This window comes from Carassius carassius, chromosome 3, assembly GCF_963082965.1.
Source record: "Carassius carassius chromosome 3, fCarCar2.1, whole genome shotgun sequence".
NCBI lineage: Eukaryota > Metazoa > Chordata > Actinopteri > Cypriniformes > Cyprinidae > Carassius > Carassius carassius.
This window is the reverse complement of record NC_081757.1, coordinates 35,430,008-35,454,805: the sequence shown is the minus strand read 5'-3', so window position 1 is coordinate 35,454,805 and position 24,798 is coordinate 35,430,008. Positions and strand designations below refer to the sequence as shown.

The window sequence follows — 24,798 nt, the reverse complement described above, 5'->3', positions numbered from 1 at the left end:
TTCGGGAGGAGCGCATCAGATCCTGGGTGCTGGCTCATGGTGCCTCGCTACCAGACATTTGTAGAGATGCAGGCTGAGCGACTCCTAACAGTTTGCTAGGTTCTATAGCCTGTCGAACTGGTTTTCTCCTGTGTTCTCACCTCAAACTGGTAGTGGCACTGAGAGGCCCAGTTCAGAGTCAGCTTGCCGCATCCTGGATGCCCAGTTCTCCAGAGAGTACCCTAAGTCAAGTCAAGTCAAGTCAAGTCAAGTCACCTTTATTTATATAGTGCTTTAAACAAAATACATTGCGTCAAAGCAACTGAACAACATTCATTAGGAAAACAGTGTGTCAATAATGCAATATCGATATCGTTTGCAATCAAGTCAACGATATCGCTGTAGATGAAGTGACCCCAACTAAGCAAGCCAGAGGCCCTAACCAGACAGACTGTGTCGAGTTCTCTTGCTGACACGGTCTGGAACTTCATTTGGGAGCAGAGTTCATGTTGGAAGACTTTTTTTTACACAATTTAGCACTGCACAGTGTCTTGTTGTCTTCATTCATCTTTATTGTTTGATTTCTTTGTAGACCTGTGTTTGCCTCTCAATATTTAAACTATATGAATGAATCTGGGGGTGGGGCTAAACTGTCAGTGATGTAGAAGTAGATGTTGATATTCTTCTGCAGAGGTGGTGTTTAGCCACACTATTCCATCATAAACTGGCACATTCCACAACCGGTCGTTTTGACAGATTGGCTTTAAATATAAGCTATTTTTAAGAATAATGAGAAAGTTTTGAGTTCTAAAACTTGGTGTTTTTATAGTACAGTGATATGTCAGAAGCCAATTTTGATTTCGCAGGTCATGACCCCTTAAAAAAAACAACAACAACAGGGCAAGTTAATCACGAGTTAATAAATTATGAGTTAATTAAAAATTTTATGTGAACTAACCCTGTAATAAACTAGAGTACCCTTTTTCCAATATTTAGAACCTTTTGTGTAATTGATCAAAACCTTTTTAAGAGTTAAAGAATTCAAACCTATTTTTAAGAGTTAAAGTGACAATTAGTGGATTTTTTTGTTTTGATGGAGACCTATTCCTTAAAAAGTCACACTGCAGAACTTTGTCAGTGTATAAAAATAATATTAATAATAATAATGATGATGATGAGGTGATAATAATAATGATGATGATAACTTATGATGAGGTCATTTCTTCTTTTTTTTTCAGTTAATAAAGTCTCCAGAGCACAGCCTTTCCTGTCAACTGAGCTTCAACAAGTGTCTGGCCCAACTCAATCATGATCTTCATAGTTTGGTCTACTGTACCAGAGTCTCGTTTACATTTACTGTTGGACTAATAGAATATAGAAGGTTGGAAAATTATTTCAGATCAGGATGTGGTATGTTTGTATGCGAGTACATGTACATGTATTGAGTATGCTGTTTACACACTATACTCATTTATGTGAAAAGCATGTTCTTTCTTAGTACTTTAATCTTTTTTAAAGGGTTACATTTTTGTATGACAAAATATTCGGAGCCATTTGTTAGTAATCTGTGGTGTATGGGTACAGGGGTACTGTATATCAGAATATAATTAATTAAAGGTTTTTTTTTTTTTTTTTGATTTGTTAAGATCCAAAATGTACTTATTTCTTAAAATGACAAATATGAGCTTGCTTATGTTTTTCAGTGATGTACATTTTGTGAAGTTATGTGAAGTGCTATTTCTGCTTTACACTTTGGAGTATTACCAGTTTAATTTTAGCACAATACTGTAGGAAGCATTGTGCTATTTTCTTGGATAACCCAAAATTCTGAGAAGGGAAAAGTTTTAGTTTTATTTTATTTATTTTATTAAGATTGTAGTAACTAAAACTTCACTACACCAGATAAACTCAGATGCTTATTCTATAAAAAAATACAAATGGCTTGCAAAGCCAATTAAGTTTTCCCTTTATTTTCAATCATTTGTGTGAAATTTAGTTTTGTTGTGGTAACTTGTGTGCATTTTCAAATGTGTCTGCTTCTCAGTGGAATTTGTGGTACTCTTTGAGGAAAATCTAACTGGTTGGTTTCTCATTTTTATCTTATATGAATAATGCATGACATTTCACTCTTAGTCATCTCTCATAAAGATCCAAAACCTTCCTCCCCATTTCTTTTGGGAGTCTCTGTCTTGACATACCTTGACTGAAGATCTCGTGCGGAATAAATTAATCAAAGTCAATGTTGTGTACACATAATTCACTACACACTATTACTTACACAGTACAAAGAATGTAACATGATGATGCCACATTGTAGCCATAAAAACAGGTAGATTGTTTGTCAGATACAATTTTTATTCCAGTTTAAGTCATTCATTATGATAATATATTAATTTACAGTACAACATTATAGAATAGGGATATTACTAGAGGAATTGATATAATAGATTTCTTAATATTCAAAACATCTAATAAAATGTGTGATTTCTGCAAAATACTTGTGTTGACATCCATTTGATTTTATGGTTTTCAAAAATCAATTCCATCGGAACTATCAAACAACAAAATGAGCTTTGTGTAAGAATTTTAAGTAAGTATATAGTAGGCTTTATTATTAAAGTAATATTTTATTGAAACTAAAGCAATATGATTCCACAAACATCTGTGGTATACAGTTGATTACCATAGATACATAACCAGCCTCGAATGATGATTTGGGCAAATTTGCAGATCTAATTGTGTAGAGATTTGTTATTGTACTGTACAATTTTGTAACTGACACAAGCTGCTTAAATTTATATTTATTTATAATATATATTTTTAAATAAATCTCCTTTTCTTTTTTCTTTTTCTCCTTTTTTAATTTTTTATTTTTACTTAAATCTCACTTTACAGTACAAAGTAACATACCAGCGTGGATGGGATTAAATAATCCAGAGTTTGTCCAAACCATTTCTGAATCCTCAATTTAACTCTTGAAAGTGTGCATGCTATTGTTCATTACAAAGAACACTATACATACCTTATGAATATGGACATTCTTGGTCATGCCATTATCTAAAAAACCTAATGCTTTTCAACAGTATTAAAGGAGAACACTTGGCTGCTTTTCCTATAGGATTTGCTCCAATTCATATATACAAAAACACATTATTTAAATATTTGACTGTAAAGACCGTTATATCTACAATTTATGTCTACAAAATTCAGGCGTTAATTCATTTTAGTGTTTCTTTGATTCAAACTTATGAGAAACATACCTTTGTAAAGTACAGTATAACCAAACTTTTAAATCGTAGTGTGTTCTCAAAACATAAAAAAAGAAAATGTAAGTTCAATTGTTAAAAGAAATTGAATCAAAGCTCAATTAAGGCAATATTTTCCTGTCTCCTATGAAATGTCTTTATTCACCTAAACATAAAAAATATAAAATTACTTGAATTCGTCATATTTTTCCTAATAGAAGATAAGGTAACAATGATAATAAAGTTTCATTTTTTTATTATTATTATTGTTATTTTACATCATTGTAACAGCAGAGGGAAAAAAAAATCAACAAAACAGGCAAATTATTTATCACTTTCCCTCCCTGTTCTACTGTAAGCACCTAGAGGAGCATCACAAATAGGGAAGATACAAGTCAAGCACACAAGCACAGTTTTGAAGGGGAACTCAAATTATCATTGAATTCAGTCATATTAAAAAAAAAAAAAAATAGACTGCACAGAACAGAAAATGGGATCATTGTAACATACATTCAAAAATAACAAATTAAAAAATTCAATAAACAAACATAATTGCATCGTCACAGAGGGGATCTGAGAATACGCTCATATTCTGTACATAGGTTAGACAGTGAAAACAAATAGGCCAATGACACAAAAAAGAAAAAACTGGATGTGTAGATAATGACAGCATTATTTAACTTAAAACTGATAAATTCTCATGTAATCTGTGTAAAAACCTTTCAGAAGCATTTTGGGATTAAGAAAGTCTACAGCGTGATATTTATTTGTTGCTTTCGATTATTTCAATCATAGCCAGTATAAATACATAGCAAGTTATATCAGATAGCTGATTGCTTGCACATGATTAACTGTGGTTACAAGCTCACATGCCCCAAAGATATTTTGATGATATTTGATCAGGTCTGTTGTGAGAATTTAAGCAAGTAATCTGACATGTTTTTAATTGCAGCAGTCCATTGACGCAGTTGTACAGCAGTTACAGGAGACACAAGAGTATATATGACAGTGTTTTAAAACATTTTCAAAGTCCATTATTTACAAATGTCTTCACACCTTTAGTGGCCAGACAATGAGCTCAGCATCCAAACTGACCCATATTAATTTTTTTTATTATTATGTTTAGTTCTGCTTCTACAGTACCACAGCAACCAAAATGACACGCACACACAAAACATCTATGTTTCATACAAATCACTCAGCAATTCAGGTAACACTATCTTTGGTCACAAAAAGAAAAGAAAAATCAGAAAAAATTCAGCTATAATGCAGTTAAAATGTTCATTCAGCTATAATGCAGTTAAAATGTTTCCATTATTTGCCATGAATGAAAAGATCAAGCAATAAATAATATAAGGGGATCTGGTAAGCAAGTGAAGAATTATTTTGTGTTATTAGAAAGGGCTACAGACATAAATGTGCAGAAATGTGTATTAAATGCCTGCCACAACCAAACACACATAGGGCAGGAATTATTGTTTGTCCTGCTCTATGTCTGAATCTTGTCCTACATCAGGCTCTTCGGACACCTCTGGGGTACAGTAGCGTTGAAGCAGCTGGTGAAGGTGCTGCTGTAGGTCATCAGGTCGCAGGGAATCGGGGGTGTCCTCCAGTCGTTCAAGGTGGGTTTGTTTGGCTTGGCCATCCTTCACTATTGTGCTTTTCTGAGTGCGCGTCTTATGCATCCGGGTCCTGAGAAATCAACATGGCAGAGTCACAATTGGTGTAAAAAGATGTGAACATCTTTGAAATGTAATTATCAATTTATTATATTATAACCTTGTTAGCCATTCTTTTGAATAACAGTTTAGATACACTCTTCGGACATTAAAAATATATAACTGCAAATGACTCATCACTTAGCCGTATTAACCAGTCTTACTTTAGCAGCTGTTTACCTTTGATTTATCTTTAATTAATTTGTACATGAATTCAGGTCAAAATAGAGGATATAGACTGCATTTTTTGCATGTTGCGAAAAAAGAAAAGAAAAGAAAAAACCTGCTGCCGAATAGCATTGTAATACTGGTATACTAGCCTGAACTAACCAACAAATATGTACCGGTGTAAACTGGTGCAGTAAAAAAAAAAAGAAAACACACATTGAATGCATAGATAAAAACTGTTCAAATCTGATGTTCTAGAAAACTTATCAGCATGCAAAAAGTAATGGAGGTGGAGCTTGGCAGTGGCTCAAGTGAGTATGAGAATATGAACACGGTTGGATTTTATCACAAACATGCCCCTGCAATGACATTTTTATCTGCATAACCTCATATTTTAAACACCAAACTTTCTGATTTAGCATCATACCCTTTTTTAAATCATCAATAAACTGTGAAAGCAGTCTGTCATGTTAAAGGAAAACGCCACCGTTTTTCCATATTCAACTATGTTCTTCCCTCAATTTAGACTAGTTGATAGGTACCTCTCCCATCTCAGTGTGTGCACTCAGTCGCTTAAAGGTTAAAGTGCAGCAAAGTGCTCTTCCGCCATACAATACATTATAGTTTTCATTTTTTTATCCGCTTAGAAAATCGCTACATTTTATTCATTTTATTTAAACGTGGAAGTGTTTGGTGGCTTCTAAATTTATCCCTGTTTGGATCCTAAGGAATGAATGGTGCTAAGCTAAATGCTAGCACAGTGGCGCCCCCTGCTACAGTGACTGAGTGCATAAGACGGGAGAGGTTATGAATCAACTCGTCTAAGTTGAAGGAAAAACATAGTGGAGTTTGGAAAAACGGTGGCGTTTTCCTTTAAAGGGGTCCTGTTATGCTTTTTTACATAACAACTTCCTTTTTAGTGTGTAATGTTGCTGTTTGTGCATGAAAAAGTTTTGCATTGCACAAAGTCTACTCCAAAGGAAGTTATTCACTATCAATAATGGCGCTGTTCCACTGCATGGTATGGCTCTGTAATGTTACAGTAATCGGTAATGTTACAGGTATCGGTTACAGTAATGTAACCCCTCACTTTTGGGGGGTTTTCCACTGGGTAGTGTTTTTGGGGGGTTCCACTGGAACCGTACTGTTACCAAAACATGACATAAACTCTGCTGATCATGGATTGGCCGGAGAGAATCGTCACTACCTGCATCACTGAACTTGTGACACAAACAGAACCGCTAGATTAAAATCAGCACAGCCACCAAAGGATCGACTTGGCCCGACAACCAAAAAGTGGCTGTTTCATTGCCTTTTGAGGAAGTACAGATGTTCCTCTCGTTGATAGCAGAGGAAAGGATCCAGCAAGAGCTTGATAGGGCGACGCAGAATGAAAACGTTTTTCAGGAGTCGTGGCAGTAGAGGCGGCGCAACTATAACAATGTGAATAATCTTCTCTAATGTGATACTACACTGAAGTAGAAATGCAAACTGAGCCGAGCCGAGCAGAGGAGCAATGTTGGACATCTTTAAAAAATTAATTTTGTTGTAACACTTGGTGGATTAGGTATTAGTTTGCTCTTTTATTATCACACCATTCTCCTAAACAGCTACATGTTAAATGGACATGCCAATGTCCAGACCTTCTGACCACTGATCCATCCTCTTTGACCATCTCTCTCTCAACTAAATGAGGCAGATGCACTTTTCCAAAGCTTCCTACATAGCTTAAAGCCTAGATATATGAGAAAGAAATTACTGATCCAAGAAGAGAATGCAAACAAGACATTTAGTACCTCTTTAACAGTGAGCTAGTGTTGAAAATAAAGATATATGGCATACATAATATTCACTATGATCAATAAAGCATTTGGATACCATCCATAAAATGTTTAAATGTCACTGCATTAGACAAGAAGCAAATATATAGACCTTTTCAAAGTCGTCTTTGGCTGATGGGAGATCCGATGAGAGTGAAGGGTCTCCAATTTGTTTTTCCATTCGTTCACCTTGCACTACCATAGTTTTGATGACTTTGCTGACCTTCCGACCTTGGACAGGCTCTTCCTCGAACTCAGAAGATGTCGCCCCAATGTAAGATAAAGGTTCAGAGAACGTTACCTGAAATGCATAGAAGAGATGTTAAATAATTAGCAATACCTTAACAGAGGAGACCTATACTATATGCGTGGTAATGAATTAGCAGTTTTTAACTAGGGTTTTCTTTCTTCTGCTGAACACAATTATAGGAATTAACTTAAAGAATTTTCATAACCAAACAATTTTAGTTCACATTGACTTCCATTATATTTTTGTACATACAGTAAAAGTGAATAAGACCTATAACTGTTTAGTGACCAACACTCTTCAAAATAACTTTTTTTGTGTGTTACAAAAAAAAATACAGAAAGTCATACAGGTTTGGAACGACACAAGGTTGAGTAAATGCTGACAATATGAATTTTTATGTGGACTATCCCTTTAAAAAGGTCTATAATGTAATTGGACTTCAATTGAATCCAATATTCAAATCTGTATAGTTGCTGCAACACAGAGATGCACATGTTGAGCACACATCCCTTTACTCACTCAAATTACTGGCAAGTTTGTAGTTAAATTGTTCGTACAGAAATTTAAATTGCAAATAATGTATGTACCTGTATAATGAGTGGTTTCCTACAATATGCCAGAAAAATATCATCTGACTACTGAACCGCTGCACTGGAGCAGCTCTAAATGAGAACTGATGAGTCATTAAATGAGCCATTAAATGAAAGAAAATTAAAGACTGAATATGACAGAACAATGGAAATAACAGTGAAAGTAACAGAATCACATCATATTTGAACTAGAAAAAATTAAGCATGGAAATTACTAAACAAAATGTCAATTCACTAAACAAATATGACTGATATACATGTTTAAAATGGTTGATTGATTCATATTATAGTATTGTTTTTACAAATCCAAATGAGGTTTCACACCTCTGTCGTCTCTCCCCCACTCTGCACCACTGTCCTCTTCACAACTTTAGAGAAACCGTCGGCCTCATACACAGTGACAGCTTCCTGCTGCGGACCTTCCAGCATCACTTCCTCTCTCTCTACTCCATCTGCTGACACATACTTACGGATGACTTTCCTTGTTATCTGTGTGAAGAAAATGACGCAAGGATGGAAATGATCAAGGTTATCATATACACTTTAAACATAAGTTATACTGTCTGTGTTACCATCTTCAAGCATTTTAAGAAAAAAAATAACGAAAAAGGTTTTTGTGTGTTTGCCATATGAATCATATTCTCTTCAAAAGGACTGCGGTCATTCTGTTTTTGTGAAGCTTAAGGCTAAGACTAAAGGCCCGTTTAAGAACGATTACCGTATAAGCATCCACACTAGCAGACAATATCATCTCATCTGCTGCTTAAATGAAGCTTGTTATAGCAGGGATGATTCTGATTGGGAAGTTTTTATAAGCTGGAAAAAAAAGTTCTTTAAAAAGTTATTCCAATGGTATAATTTCTCTGTGCCTTTATCATTATAGCTGTGGTGTGGTCAATCACAGAGGGGAAAAAAAGCATGACACTAAAATAATCCAATAAACATTAAGTTAATTACCTAAAATATTAACTAAAACACTACAGTGTTATATAATCAAATATAAATATAATCACATTTTTCATTGTAAATGATAAGGCAATTCATATTTCTTTAAAATAGCATACATTATTTTAAAGTCAATGTACAATTAATCAAAAGGATTATGTTGCAGGTTTTTACATTCCCAAATGTAGCAGTTGTTGGGCAAAATCCCTGTATTCATGTAAGGACACAGAAAATATGAAAGTTAAAGCGTTTACCTTTTTGACCACCATGTTCCCATACTCGTCAGTGTATTTCTCTTCTGTCACAGTCTGAGGAGGGATTTCAGGCATCTCGTCACCCTAAAAAATATAATAAAAATACATACATGTCACAAAATTAACTAATGTGTTTGTAAAAGATGTTTTGATTGAACATATTATTGACAAAGAAATGTGTTCTGATTCACTGATTCATTAATGAGTTTTTCTGTAAGATAACGCAAATTCGATTCCACACATATTTAAATTGATATACAGTGAAATTGTTTTGTTTTTTACTTAGTATATATTCACTTATAATTCATATAATAATAATAATATTTATTTATTTATTTATTTATTTTTAGCTGTTGTTGTTGTTTAAAACTATGAGATTGAAAATGTCAGTGGAAAGTCCTGAGACAAATACTTTTTATGGAAACTAAATAATATGTTACTGTTTAATGCATATGTTTACTTATATATATAATTGTACCAACAAATGAAAACACTTTTGTTCAATATAAAAACAAAATATGGAAATTGGGGTCCAAAGAAACAAGCGCGCACACCCAAAACAGGTACCTGAATTACAACTCTGCGCCGCACCACCCTGGTGGTCAACACCTCCTCCTCTGAACTATCAGACAGCAAACCTAGTTCTTCAGCTATTTCCTAAGAGTAGCAGAGATGCATTGTGGTTGCATGTCTTAAGTACTGTTGTATATCTCGTATACTTTCATGTCACACCATGCAAAGCCTGTACTCTGGAAGTTATTTTTACATGCAGTCAAGAAAAATATTGCTGCTTGTCCTATATCACATTATATCCAACACTTTAAGTTACTTTAGTGTATGCAATGGGGTGCATACATATAAACTATGTCTATCATTTTAAATCAAAACATCAAACATTAGTTTGCTGGTATTAAAATGCTTTAAAATTTTCCATTAGGGCTTGAGTAAGTTTGTTAGAATAGGCCAGGGAGAGACAACCTTCAGAAACTGAGCGCAAACATCATGCTAAATTGCTTACCCTCCCTAGAGAGTCATCATCGTCATCATATTCTGCTCCCTCTATTGTAGGTAGCTCTTCGGCAAATGAATGATCACCTGTATAATCATAGGGGAAATCCTTCTCCTCACCAACCTCACTAGTGTATTCATCCTCTGGCTCAAGAACTATGGGTAGGTCCTCACTGGCCCAGGATAAGGGCCGCTCATCCCTTTTCAATTGTGTTTGCTCTCTAAGTTTAGAAATGCCTGTAAGATATTCTGGGCTCACAGATAAAGATGGAAGTTCCTCAACATGGTAAATTGTTTGAGGAACATCTAAAATTTCTGATGATTCGACCTCTGGCTCAGATGTATCAGAAAACGTTTGTCTGCAATCAAAAAACTCAGCCTCTGACTCAATGCTATCTGCATGAACAGGTCTTGGCCTGGCTTTAAGATTAAGACTGTAAAGTGGAGAGTCTAAAACTGCAGTGGCATCTAACTGCATCTGGTCACCTGTCACCTCCTGAGTCACTTCCAGAGTACAAGGTGACGTAGCAGCTACAAGTGTAAAAGTTCCAGGAAAAACCAAACTTAATTCAGGATTATCACCACCTAAAGATGGTGATGCCTGTTCAAATTTAGAAACTACACATTTAAAATCTGACGAAAGCTGGACAGTGCCTGTAGAACAAGATATTCTCTTGCCTAGAAATTCGTGGGACTCTGGAGAATTCCCTTGATCAGAAGAGAATGAGTTAAATTCAGGTAAAATGGGAGCGCCTGTTGATGGTGTTTTCAGAGATCTTGAGGGCAAATTTTTATAATCACTTGATTCAAGACCCAAACTTAATGCAGAGGAATCAATTCGATTTAGTTCAACTCTTCTGTGAGAGTCTTTAAGATGAAACTGAAAAGAATTTACGTCTTGCAATCCACTTAATACTTTAGTTTCTTCAGGTGATGAATCATGAATGGATTTGTGGGCCTCCAAATCAAAGACAGGCTGAGATCTGTTGTGCTCAGGTATGTTGGAGACACATGTGGCTAAATATGGCTCATTTGATGATTCACTGGTCATCAAGGATGCTGTTAAATTTAAACTTTTTGAAACTGATGGTGAATCTCCTTTTCTTAGACTTGAATCTTTCACTTGAGGCACTAAATTAATTTCCACTGAGACACTGTCCTGTGCAAAATGATAGGAAACAAAACAATGTTTTTCCCTATTTGTATAAATACATAAAGCAAGTTCAACAGATTTTGCATTCCATTGCTTGGAATCACTGAAAAAATTGACATGCCTTAACATCAATACGGACATCGCTTAATACTAAGATTCAAACATGCAGTTGAAAATAAGTCTCATTACAAACAATGCAGTCTTAAAATGACATAAAAATAATTATGGTGAATTAATAAACATTCTCAAAACTGGCTATTCTCTTGTAAGCCACACATTCCTCAAGAGTTGTCCATTTAGTCTTGATTTGTTAGTAGATCAAGAACTGTGAAAATCTGTTTTAGGGCATATCTGACACTACATTCCTCTTGGTTCATACATTGTTATGAACGCACAAGATTCACACATTGTTATGAACGCACAAGATTCACATCTGCATGCTTATCTTCTTACCATTTTTTTGTCATCCTTAGGGGCTAGTTTTCGTAAATCATGTCCTAGATCTTTTTGTTGCTGTGGACTTTCCATGTGTCCTTTTTCATCTATTTTATGGATTTTGCTAGTTACTTCATTTGCAGAGGCACTTGTTGCTGTTAATATGTCCTGTTCTTCACAGTAAGTAACTGTCTTTGTTACACTTTGTGTGTCCTTTTGTGTTTGCTCAGATGCCATATCATGAGATGCATTTGGTTGTAGTCCATCATCAAATGAATGCTCAATCTTAATTTCAGAAACAGACGGAAGCTCCTCTATTTCACTTGGAGACTCGATTTGTTCCATGCATTGTTCAAATGTCACTAGATTCAACAAAGCAGGATCATTTTTGAGGACAGGTAAATCTTCCTTGATCTCATCAATGTCAGAAAATGCCAAATCATTCAAATTCTCATAAATCTCATCTTCAGGTTCAATTATCACTGATTCAGGGGATTCAGGTTGATAAAATGTCTCACAAACTAAAGGTTCGGGAGTAATAGTTTCTGTTAGTTTTGTGTCTAATGTTGCTGCTTCGGGTGATGGGTTTCGTACATCTGTTTCAAGACAGAACATTTGAGGTGATAAAGATCTAGAATCAGTGTACGAAAAATCTAAGATAGATGATAAAGGTCTGTTTTCAAACATGATCCGTTGTGGCAGTGGATACCATGATGAGTATGATTCAGAATACACTGAGTCCATATAAGAACTTTGATCATTACTCACTAAAGGGGACAGTGGACTCAGAATGGATTTGTGCTGCATGAGAACCTCGTTAGATTTAGTTGTATGTTCATTTGGAACTGGTGATGGTGTTGAGTATTCAGGTATAGGTGAATCAGGTGAAAGACTTTGAAATTCATTTGCCGAGAAAATCGTTTCAGGGGATGAGGGTCGACTTTCTAACAAAAACTCTGCCCATAGTAATGAAGTTCTGTGTTCAGGAATTGGAGATTCAGGAGAGAGTTGCCTGCACTCATTTATAGATGTATATGATTCTGGTGAAGTGGCTCTCCTATCTGAAGAGTTCATTAGACATGCATTTAAACTTGTACAATAAAACAAAGAATCAGTGGAAAATGCTTGACTTTTTACAAATAAATCAAATGATTCTGTTTGAGGATGTGTTTGCAGAGAACTGGCATCAAAAGTTGAGGATTTTTCACTATAAGATATAGCATTGTTGGAAATGTCATAATTGTGTTGCTCGGCACATTCATTATTTGCCTTCTTTTTACATCCAGCATACTCAAACACACCTGGCTTAGGACAGAATGTTTCACCTCTATATTGAGGATCATACAAATGGGATATTAATGCTAAGGGAACAGCTTTGTACACAAGTTTATATTGAGACACCATTCTAAAAGTTTTGTTTAATGGCAGATATGTCCCAATGTTGGATAGCCCTTGGCCAAGTAATTTTTGGCTTTGATCATCAGTGTGATTATTTTTTATTTCTAAATGAAATTGATCCACAGGAGATGTTTCGTCTGATGCAGGAGATAAGGGTCTATTTTTAGTCCACGTAACATCCTCTAATACAAAGCTTGCCATGTCAGATTCTACATCAGAAACAATTGATTCTAGGGAGGTTGATCTGTATGTGGTTTTTGTGGCAAAATTTACATACACTGATGACTTAAAGTCATAAATAGGTGAGTCTGGTGATAATGGTCTTTTTTCATTCAAGGATATGATTGATTCAGGGGAGGAGAGTCTCTGTTCGGTAACTTGAGATGCAATTACCCAAAGTTCAATGTCTGTCTCTGATGTAAGTGACTCAGGTGACTCTGATTGGTGTCTGTAATCACTTATTGAGTTAGCGGAAACTGGTCTAGGTTCAATTTCTGATATTATTGATTCAGGAGAGTTAGGTCTTTGCCCTGTTCTAAAAAAATCTGATGGATATAATTCATTTTCATCACTCAAAGAGACTGAGGAATTTGTTATAGAATCTGATTCTGGTATGAAAAATGTGAATGTTGATGGTGTGAACCCAGGAATAGGCGAATCAGGGGACAGTGATCTGTTTTCTGTTACCAATGTCATTGATTCTGGTGAGGATGTTCTAAGATCCATTAGCGAGTCATCAAATACATCTGTCTGCATTTCTATTTCTGATAATATTGTCTGATTAGATGTTGACCTATATCCTGTTACCATTGTTGGTTCAAAGTCTGAAGCATAATACTGAAGTATTGGAGAATCTGGCATTGGTATAGGTGAATCAGAGGAGAGAGATCTGCCTTCATTTATAAATTCTGGTGAACATTCTGAGGTTAAAACGTTAAGTTCATCCTCTGACAATCCAGATTTAGGGCATGAGGACATATAACCTGATAAAGACCTATAATCTGGAACTGATTCAAAGAGTGCTGGGAAATACTGTGGCACAGGTGAGTCAGGTGAGAGCAATTTAAAGTCATTAACTAAGGTGTCAGAGTCTGTTGAGGATGCCCTAAAATAAGCCAAATGAGATTTCATCTCAACTGAAGTGGGTTCATTCTCTGACACTAAATCCACTGAAGGGAGCATATACTCACATTTCGATCCACTAATCTCTAAGTCATAACCAACATCTGATGTCATAGACTGAGGCGAGGATGACCCATGTCCTGTTATTGGCCTTTGTTCAATGAATAATTCTGAGTAATGTGGTATAGGTGAGTCAGGACATCTACATTCATTCAGGGACACAACTGACTGTGGAGAAGAGCCTCTGATAAACAGGTCCTCAAAAGAAGTTTCAAATTCTGTAGTCCCTGAGCACAGTGATTGAGGTGAACAGGATCCACGTCCTAATACTGGCAAAGTAATCTCAGAGAATAACACACTGAACTGAGGTATAGGTGAGTCAGAGGACAGTGGTATACCCCCAGTTTCTGCTATTATAGACTGGGGAGAGTCAGGTCTTTTTTCTGAAATAAAGTCAGTTTGATAAAATGTATTTTCATCATCCACACAGTCCAATTCTGGGGAAGTTGGACAGGAGCCTGTCTCTAGAATGATAAATGATTGTGTGGATACTGTGAAGTCAGGAAAAGGTGAATCAGGGGAGACTGCTCTGTTTTCATCAGTTGATGCAATTGACTCCAAAGAAGATCTTCTAAGATCAATCACCAAGTCATCAAATACATCGGTTTGCATATAATTACCTAATAACATTGATTCAGGGGATATTGATGTGTAACCTGTTACCATTGTTGGTTCAAAATGAAAGTTACAATATTGAATTATTGGAGAATCAGGGGATAAAGATCTAAAGTCAGGTCTTTCATCATTTATAGATTCTGTTGATTCTGGAGAAGAATCTATGGTGAAAACATTTAATTCCCATTCCTCTTCTGATAATGCAGATTCAGGGGATGAGGATCTATAATCTGTTACAGAAATTGATTCAAAGACTGCTGGAAAATACTGTGGTGTAGGAGATTCTGGAGATAGTGGTCTACATTCATTCATAGACCTAGCTGACTGTGGAGAAGACCCTCTAATGTCTTTTAAAAGCATGGCAGAGTCAGGTGACATGGGTCTCCATTCAGGCAAGGAGTCTGGAGAAAGTGGTCTTTTGTCAGTGTCTGATAAAATTGAATCAGGGGAATCTGGTCGATATTCTATAGCTACCAAATCTTCAATGCAAGGTTTGCATTCTGTATTCTCTGAGCACAGTGACTGAGGTGAACATGATCTAGGTCTTGTTACTGGGAAAGTACTCCGTGGGAATAATATCATGAATTGAGGCACAGGTGAGTCAGGGCACAGTGCTCTAATCTCAGTCTCTGATATTATAGACTGTGGAGAGTCAGATCTTTGCTCTGAATAAAGGTCGGACTGACACAATTCGGTTTCAACATCCATAGTGACTGATTCTGGAGTGGATGGTCGAGAGCCTGTAAATGGCATGCTAAATGTGTGTGTGGTTATTGTGAAATCAGGAATAGGTGAATCAGGTAATATAGGTCTGTTTTCATTAAGTGATGTGATTGACTCTGATGATGACCTTCCAAGATCAGTCAGTATTTTATCAAATAAATCATTCTGTACATCTGTGTCTGATAGCATTGATTCAGGCGATAGTGATACATAACTTGATGCCATTGTTGGTTCAAAAAGAAAGGCATTATACTGATTTATTGGAGAATCAGGGGACAAAGATCTAAATTCAAACCTTTCATCATTTATAGATTCTGTTGATTCTAGAGAAGAATCTAGGGCGAAAACATTTAATTCCCATCCCTCTTCTGATAATGCAGGTTCAGGGGATGAGGACCTATTGGTTTTAACAGAAATTGATTCAAAGACTGCTGGAAAATACTGTGTTATAGGCGAGTCTGGAGAAAGGGGTCTACATTCATTCATGGACCCATTTGACTGTGGAGAAGACCCTCTAATGTCTTTCAAAGGCATGGCAGAGTCAGGTGACATCGGTTTCCATTCAGGCAAGGAGTCTGGAGAAAGTGGTCTTTTGTCAGTATCTGATAAAACTGAATCAGGGGAATCTGGGCGATATTCTATGGTTAGCAATTCTTCAAGGTAAGGTTCATATTCTGTATTCTCTGAGCACAGTGACTGAGGTGAACATGACCTCGGTCCTGTTACTGGTAAAGTACTCTGAGAGAATAATGTTATGAATTGAGGCACAGGTGAGTCAGGGGACAGTGGTCTAATCTCAGTCTCTGATATTATAGACTGAGGAGAGTCAGATCTTTGCTCTGAATAAAGGTCGGACTGACACAATTCGGTTTCAACATCCATAGTGACTGATTCTGGAGTGGATGGTCGAGAGCCTGTAAATGGCATGCTAAATGTGTGTGTGGCTATTGTGAACTCAGGAATAGGTGAATCAGGGGATAGAGGTCTGTTTTCATTAAGTGATGTGATTGACTCTGATGATGACCTTCCAAGATCAGTCAGTATTTTATCAAATAAATCATTCTGTACATCTGTGTCTGATAGCATTGATTCGGGGGATAGTGATACGTAACTTGATGCCATTGTTGGTTCAAAAAGAAAGGCATTATACTGATTTATTGGAGAATCAGGGGACAAAGATCTAAATTCAAACCTTTCATTATTTATAGATTCTGTTGATTCTAGAGAAGAATCTAGGGCGAATAAATTTAATTCCCATTCCTCTTCTGATAATGCAGATTCAGGGGATGAGGACCTATTGGTTTTAACAGAAATTGATTCAAAGACTGCTGGAAAATACTGTGTTATAGGCGAGTCTGGAGAAAGGGGTCTACATTCATTCATGGACCCATTTGACTGTGGAGAAGACCCTCTAATGTCTTTCAAAGGCATGGCAAAGTCAGGTGACATCGGTTTCCATTCAGGCAAGGAGTCTGGAGAAAGTGGTCTTTTGTCAGTATCTGATAAAACTGAATCAGGGGAATCTGGGCGATATTCTATGGTTAGCAATTCTTCAAGGTAAGGTTCATATTCTGTATTCTCTGAGCACAGTGACTGAGGTGAACATGACCTCGGTCCTGTTACTGGTAAAGTACTCTGAGGGAATAATGTCATGAATTGAGGCACAGGTGAGTCAGGGGACAGTGGTCTAATCTCAGTCTCTGATATTATAGACTGAGGAGAGTCAGATCTTTGCTCTAGATAAAGGGCGGACTGACACAATTCGGTTTCAACATCCATAGTGTCTGATTCTGGAGTGGATGGTCGAGAGCCTGTAAATGGCATGCTAAATGTGTGTGTGGCTATTGTGAAATCAGGAATAGGTGAATCAGGTAATAGAGGTCTGTTTTCATTAAGTGATGTGATTGACTCTGATGATGACCTTCTAAGATCAGTTACTATGTCATCAAATAAATCGTTCTGTACATCTGTGTTTGATAGCATTGATTCGGGGGATAGTGATATATAACTCGATGCCATTGTTGGTTCAAAAATAAAGGCATTATACTGATTTATTGGAGCATCAGGGGACAAAGATCTAAATTCAAACCTTTCATCGTTTATAGATTCTGTTGATTCTAGAGAAGAATCTATGGTGAAAACATTTAATTCCCATTCGTCTCCTGATAATGCAGATTCGGGAGATGAGGACCTATATGTTTTAACAGAAATTGATTCAAAGACTGCTGGAAAATACTGTGTTATAGGTGAGTCTGGAGAAAGGGGTCTACATTCATTCATGGACCCATTTGACTGTGGAGAAGACCCTCTTATGTCTTTCAAAAGCATGGCAGAGTCAGGTGAGATCGTTCTCCATTCAGGCAAGGAGTCTGGAGAAAGTGGTCTTTTGTCAGTATCTGATAAAACTGAATCAGGGGAATCTGGTCGATATTCTATGGTTAGCAATTCTTCAAGGTAAGGTTCATATTCTGTATTCTCTGAGCACAGTGACTGAGGTGAACATGACCTCGGTCCTGTTACTGGTAAAGTACTCTGAGGGAATAATGTCATGAATTGAGGCACAGGTGAGTCAGGGGACAGTGGTCTAATCTCAGTCTCTGATATTATAGACTGAGGAGAGTCAGATCTTTGCTCTAGATAAAGGGCGGACTGACACAATTCATTTTCAACATCCAAAGAGACTGATTCTGGAGTAGATGGTCGAGTGCCTGTAAATTGCATGATAAATGTGTGTGTGGCTATTGTGAACTCAGGAATAGGTGAATCAGGGGACAGATGTATGTTTTCATTAAGTGATGTGATTGACTCTGATGATGACCTTCCAAGATCAGTCACTATTTTATCAAATAAATCATTCTGTACATCTGTGTCTGATAGCATTGATTCGGGGGATAGTGATACGTAACTTGATGTCATTGTTGGTTCAAAAAGAAAGGCATTATACTGATTTATTGGAGAATCAGGGGACAAAGATCTAAATTCAAACTTTTCATCATTTATAGATTCTGTTGATTCTAGAGAAGAATCTAGGGCGAAAACATTTAATTCCCATTCCTCTTCTGATAATGCAGATTCAGGGGATGAGGACCTATTGGTTTTAACAGAAATTGATTCAAAGACTGCTGGAAAATACTGTGTTATAGGCGAGTCTGGAGAAAGAGGTCTACATTCATTCATGGACCCATTTGACTGAGGAGAAGACCCTCTAATAGGTGAATCAGGGGACAGAGGTCTGTTTCTATTAAGTGATGTGATTGAGTCCAATGAGGACCTTCTAACATCAATCATCTCATCAAATAAATCGATCTGTACATCTGTGTCTGATACTATTGATTCAGGGGGTGAGGATCTGTAAAAATGTATAAGTTCAAAGTGAGCATAATATTGAGGTACTGGAGAATCTGGTGCAGATATTGGTAAATCAGGAGAATGAGGTCTGTGTTCATCATATGATTCTAGAGAAGCCACTGGAGTAAAAAAATCTACATCATGTTCCTGGTCTGACAATGCAGATTCAGGGGTTGAGGACCTAAAATCCTTAAAAGGAGTTGTTTCAAAGGATGTTGAAAACTGTGGCAATGGTGAGTCTGGTGAGAGCAATCTAAACTCATTCAGTGAAATGTCAGATGCTGGTGTGAACGTCCTGAGACAATTTTCTACATTGAACATGTTTTCCAAGTAAGGTTCATATTCTGTATTTTCTGAGCACAGTGAATGAGGTGAACAGGATCTATGACTGGTTACTGGAAAGGTACTTTGAGATAAAAATCCACTGAATTCAGTTACAGGTGAGTCAGGTGATAGGGGCCTGAACTCATTAACTGATGATACTGATTCAGGAGACAAGCGTCTACACTCAGTTTCTTCAAGAGAGCCAACGAGCACAAGAGATTCTGGGGATATTGGTCTAAATTGATGATGTGACAAAAGTGGTTTGCATTGACTTTCAAAATTCAGTTCAATCTGAGGTAAATCCTGATTATTCACTGTACACTTGACAGGTAGGTATTGTTCAAAAGAAACGTGAATTTTGGATTCTGTGGAGGGTTGGTATATTATTTGCTGACCATGTAAAGTTGTTGAAGCATCTCCAGTGTTGTCCAAAACAACAAGCTTGGAGCCACCTTTGTAGTGTGGATCAAATATTTTGGCAAAACGATTGCTGAGCATAGCTTTCGACATAAAAGTATCTTTTGTTTTTGGCAATTCTCTTACACTTTGTTCTTCAGTGTATACTGATTCAGAGGGCTCAGTAGCTAATATTTGAGTGTATGTTTTTTCTATTGGCTCGCCTTCAAAAGTAACACTGTCCACTACAACCATGGACAATGGACCATATTCAGGCTCTAAAATGAATGATTCTGGGGATTGAGATCTTGGCTCACAGATCAAGGGTTCACAATGCGAAAATATAAAATCAGATGTGTCTAATTCAGGAGACAAATCTCTTTGGCTCCCAAATTGGATGACATTAAAGTTTAATGTGGTTCTATATACAGGCACAGGTGAATCAGGTGAAAGGGGTCTATGTTCATTTATCGATGTAAATGATTCAGGAGATGATTTTCTGGTCTCAGGCAATACTCCTAATATTGGTTTGTTTTCATTATCTGAGAGGCCTGACTCAAATGAATCAGATCTATACAGTTTAGTGGGTATGAAACTTTCCCACACTGTTTGAGTAAAGCTGGGAAGAGGAGAATCAGGGGAAAGGCATCTCTGGTTATTGAGAGATGCAACTGATTCAGGGGATGATGGGCAACTTCCAGCTAGACACTCTAATGATATCAGATCACAGTCTGTATCTGAAAGCTCAGATTTTAGTGATGGTGATCTGTATCCTGTCATGAGTGCTAAATAGCAATTTTGCACTTCTGTTGCAAAACATGGAACTGGGGAATCAGGGGGAAGTAATCTATATTCATTTACAGATACTGTTGATTCTGGAGACGATGGCCTTATTTCAGTCAAAAATGCATAAGGAGATGGAGTATAGCTTTCAAAACTTTTTTCAGTGAAGTGTTCACTATCTAAAATGTCAGAACCGATGGACATAGGAGACCAAGATCTATTTGATTCAGATGATGTTTGGCAGAAAGTCACAGAACCAGGTGAAATAGGTCTTTCTGTGTCATCAGTCATCTCCAAATAATATGCTCCTAGTGAATCTTCTGTATATCCTGTAAGAGGAACCGTTTTTTCGCCAGTTGCATGCAATGTTGTGTATTCTTCAGCATGCATTGTGAATTCAGGTGTGTAATATTCAAAAGGTGGCAAAGGCGTAGCTGGCCTAAAATCAGGCAATGGAGAGTCAACAGAGAGAGGAGTGCAGTCATTCACTGAAGTTACAGATTCAGGTGAAGATATTCTTAATTCAGCCATTAATATGAATGAGTCTGGTGAAGACGGTCTATATTCAAATGGTACTGGTGAGTCTAAAGGCAAAGAATCCACTGATTCTGGTGATGATCTATATTCAGATGAAATCATTCCAAGGTTATCAAAATATTCAAACTCTAAATCTGGTGACAATGATCTTAGCTCAACTGGGAATGTTAAAGATACAGGTGTAAGAGGTCTACACTCCACAGCTTCAGCTAATATTGAGGTGGTATATTCCATTTTTGTGCATTCAGCATCTATTGGTTTGGTTAGAGTGATTGGATTGGCTATTTCAACCCTATCTTCTGAAGAACCTGAATCAGTTATTGGAAGTGATAACATATGTGGCTGCTTAGTAACTGAATCAAGTGACATTTGATTGAGTGTAGAAGGGGTAATCTTCTCTGTCATGTCTGTTCCACTTACAAGTGCAAAAGACATGCTATGTTGTTGAAGAGGACCAGAAATTATTTGAGTTATGCTTTGTACTCTTTCAGTAGACAATTCTGTTATTCCAAACTGATTAACATCACTATCTTTGGAAACAACTGAAGATTCTTGTACACAGACAGGTGTTGTGTTACAATTCCCTTCATCCACAGAAGAAATCTCATTTTCAGGGAACCTATACGTCTCTACAATTACACTATTTTCACATAGCTCAGGTAAGACATAACTTTCACCAAAAAGGGTTCTATAGAATCTGTCAGAAACTTCCTCAACGTGGCGCAGAATATACTCCTCACTCTCACTTTGTTTCTTTGGTAGTGAAACCTCATATTTATTTGATGAGGTAGATGAAACTTCTGTCTTTTCATTTGATGGGGATGTAAAGAAATGTATTGCACTGGAAACTGGTGAGGTAATATAATCTTCAGAATCTTGCTTGAGTTCCACAGACAACTCATTAAAATCTGGCTCTGCATTCTCAGATTCCAACAGGGTGTGTCCAAAATCTGACAAGGTTGTCTGTCTCTGTCTCAGCGTGGACTCTTCAATTGAATTAATAGGTGGTGCATTCTGTCCATCATCCTGTTTGGTGGATACTGGGATCAACTGTCCCCCAGTAGCTCCTAACTCTTGGAGACGATCGTTCAAAGTTTCATGTGTATTGTCTGATGATTCGTTGGAAATAGTACCACCTTTGCAAACATGAGACTGCAGTTTCCAGGGAACAGCTTTGTACAGGGTAAAGAAGGGACTTACTTTTTTGATAGTGCCTGGGAATTGTTGCCTCAGTCCAACCATATCAACAGAACTATGTGCTGAGGTTCCGACCACCCTGACAAATAGAGAATCACATTTAAATAATTTATTACAGTATATATTTAATACATTTTTAATGGTGTAGGTCAAGAATAAAATTAACGTACTCTGAACCCATCTCTTTGTCTGCCAGCAACCTCTCTTTCTTGGTATCATCAAGGGATGGTACATTGCAGGAGAGATCCTCAACAGATGCCACCAGAGGCCCAAGTTCTGATCTTTTTTGCGTGACTTCTGTTTGCCGACCTGGCCAGGGGCTGTCCATGTCCTCCTGCAGGGCTGAAAAACCTGCAAGGCCAACATAGTTTCAGTTGAAATGTTTTAAAATCACTGTAAAAGTGAAGAGATTTATCATCTGCTGGAAAAGTGATAAATAATATAATGTGCCTTTCTAAAAAAAAAAAAAAACACCAACCTAATAAGTGTCAAGTCATTAACATCCATACCTTCACTATGATCCAATGATATGGTTTGCTCAATTTCTGCATAGGTGTGTGATGATTGGTCTTCACTGGACTGGATGATTTTTGTTTCGATCAGATGAACAATGTCCATACGATTTATTTTTGTAAGTGTCTTCATCAAAGTGGTCTCTGCTAATAAGGAGATAAATGTATATTTTTTGTCCACTAGAATGCAACAGTCAACCAGACAATGTTGTTGATCCTCCATATTTGGCAGACCCTGCTGCCACAATGACATAATATTGTAATTTGTTTGCTTTTAATAATCACATAACACTGGGCATTACTAAATTGCCCCAAGTCAAATGAGCCCCATGTCTCTATGATGTACTGGTGGTGAAATATGGTGGTGAAATATATTTCATATTACACATGTCTGATGTTTAATTTTTCACCCAGTTTTCAACCAAATATTATAAGTCTGATAACTTAAAGGTGCCACAGAATGCATACAATATTTTAAATTGTTATCTGATGTCCCCAGAGTGTGTAAGTGAAGTTTCATCTTATAATACCCCATGGATAATTTTTTTATAGCTTGTTGAAATTGCCACTTTTAGGGCCCTATCATACACCCGGCACAATGTGCAGCATGGTGCGGTGCAAGTGTTTTTGCTATTTTCATCACGACACAGTTCTAACTTTCCCATCCTGTGCCGCATTGTTTAAATAGCAAATGCATTTGTGCCCATTTGTGTGCTCAGGGGTGTGCTGGTCTGAAAACGAGGTGTGCTCAGCTGCATTGTTGGCGCATTGCTATTTTGAGGAACTGAAAACAGACTGCGCCATAGACTCAAACCTGGTCTAAAGTCTGCCGCAATGTTTTTTCTTTGTTATTTAAAGAGAACGTTAGTATAGGCGTTCTGTGGTAAGGTTAGGTTGTAGGTAAGGTTATGGGGGTGTTGTGGGGGTTCAGCAGATGGAGGGGTTGTGTGGAGTTTCAGAGGAGGGCAGGGTGATTTGAGTTCAGGGCTCTCACAGCCTGGGGGAAAAAGCTGTTGAGCAATCTGGCAGAGTGGGCTCTGATGTTCCGGTACCGTCTTCCTGATGGTAGGAGCTGGAAGAGACTATGGGAGGGATGGGTGGGGGCCTTCACCATACTGTTGGCTTTGCTGGAGCATTGTGTATGGAGAATATCCAGGATGGACGGGAGAGGGGCACCGATGATCTTTGCAGCTGGTCAGCATGCTCTCTATGGTGACCCTGTAAAATGTGGTGAGGATGGGTGGAGGCAGACTTGCTCTTTTCAGCCAGCGGAGAAAGTGTAGGCGCTGTTGTGCCTTCTTGGAGAGTGACATGGTGTTGGTGGTCCAGGTGAAATCTTCTGTGATGTGCATCCCCCGGAATTGTGCAAGCTGTCGATAGTCAGTGGGGGGTGGTCAACAGAGTTTCTCCTGAAGTCCATCGCAACCTCCTTTGTTCTACTCACTTTGTGCTACCTTCTCAGGGACAGATTGTTAGTGCCACACCATTCAGTCAGCTGTGCCACTTCCTCTCTGTAATGCAATTGGTTCTGGGTGATCTTCATTTAGAAACACGTAATTAAAATTAATATTACTATATATTATTATATTAAAGTATTATCAAAAACAAATATTCTGTGATAAAGTAATCCATATGAAAACAATGCGATATCCAGTCTTTTACGTCTCCCTTCATTATATCTTATGCGACCACACCCATGCGCTGAGCATTCTATTGATATTATAATAGACAACACGAAGCTTGTAATGTGTAAACACTCACATGACAGCAATCAAAGCAGTGAGACTGTTCAAGTTTTTTTTTTTGTTTTTTTTACTGTCTGTGTCACGATCATCAGCTGGATTGCCCATGAACTTCTATAGAGGGCACTCCACTCAGGACCAATTCCATTCCCCAGAATCCCATGCTTAGGACTGCCTGTCTGACCATCCTTATAACAAAGTTTTGCGTATGGATCGTCTCTGGCTCATTGTTACAGTCCGCTTCGCGCTGAGAGGTTGAAGAAAACAAGAAAACATGCTGAGAGGAATAAGATTTGGATTACCTTAAGAAAAAAGAATTACGCAGCCTGATCCAGCATTGAGATCATAAACATTGAGTAAGTCTTTTTTTATTTTATTATTAATCTACTTGTATTAGTTTTCACATAACTTGTACACATTTTACTATTTACACTTTTTCCAAACTATAACTCCTGACTAAATCTATAATCAAGTGA

The 24,798-nt window shown here is 37.2% G+C and overlaps 3 protein-coding genes across 46 annotated transcripts in view; 1 reads left to right on the top strand and 2 right to left on the bottom strand.

Moving 5' to 3' along the window:
* camk2d1 (calcium/calmodulin-dependent protein kinase (CaM kinase) II delta 1) overlaps window positions 1-1,660 on the top strand; it is a 117,930-nt gene extending 116,270 nt beyond the window's left edge. For all 14 annotated transcript variants that reach the window (XM_059536879.1, XM_059536871.1, XM_059536862.1 and 11 more), the window contains one exon: window positions 1,218-1,660. Coding sequence is in view for 1 of the 14 variants with exons in the window: in XM_059536853.1 (XP_059392836.1) it covers window positions 1,218-1,221 (4 nt within the window). In the remaining 13 variants the exon portion in view is untranslated. The remainder of the gene's footprint in view (window positions 1-1,217) is intronic.
* A 2,641-nt stretch (window positions 1,661-4,301) lies between these two features.
* The window catches only part of ank2b (ankyrin 2b, neuronal), a 165,959-nt gene continuing 145,462 nt past the window's right edge, over window positions 4,302-24,798 (bottom strand). For 26 of the 31 annotated variants that reach the window (XM_059536509.1, XM_059536435.1, XM_059536565.1 and 23 more), the window contains 8 exons: window positions 22,578-22,727; window positions 22,239-22,419; window positions 22,072-22,147; window positions 8,970-9,053; window positions 8,095-8,259; window positions 7,043-7,231; window positions 6,754-6,845; window positions 4,302-4,916 (listed from right to left, as the gene is read on the bottom strand). In XM_059536509.1, the coding sequence (XP_059392492.1) occupies window positions 4,697-4,916; window positions 6,754-6,845; window positions 7,043-7,231; window positions 8,095-8,259; window positions 8,970-9,053; window positions 22,072-22,147; window positions 22,239-22,419; window positions 22,578-22,727 (1,157 nt within the window). In that variant the 3' untranslated portion in view covers window positions 4,302-4,696. The remainder of the gene's footprint in view (window positions 4,917-6,753; window positions 6,846-7,042; window positions 7,232-8,094; window positions 8,260-8,969; window positions 9,054-22,071; window positions 22,148-22,238; window positions 22,420-22,577; window positions 22,728-24,798) is intronic. The other 5 variants (XM_059536444.1, XM_059536653.1, XM_059536664.1 and 2 more) reach the window with 2 other exon arrangements.
* Window positions 9,538-12,174, bottom strand: LOC132125351 (uncharacterized). Its single transcript, XM_059536730.1, has 2 exons — window positions 11,584-12,174; window positions 9,538-11,136 (listed from the first exon to the last, which is right to left on the bottom strand). The coding sequence occupies exons 1-2, from the start codon at window positions 11,908-11,910 to the stop codon at window positions 9,970-9,972; spliced, it is 1,494 nt and encodes a 497-aa protein (XP_059392713.1). The 5' UTR covers window positions 11,911-12,174; the 3' UTR covers window positions 9,538-9,969.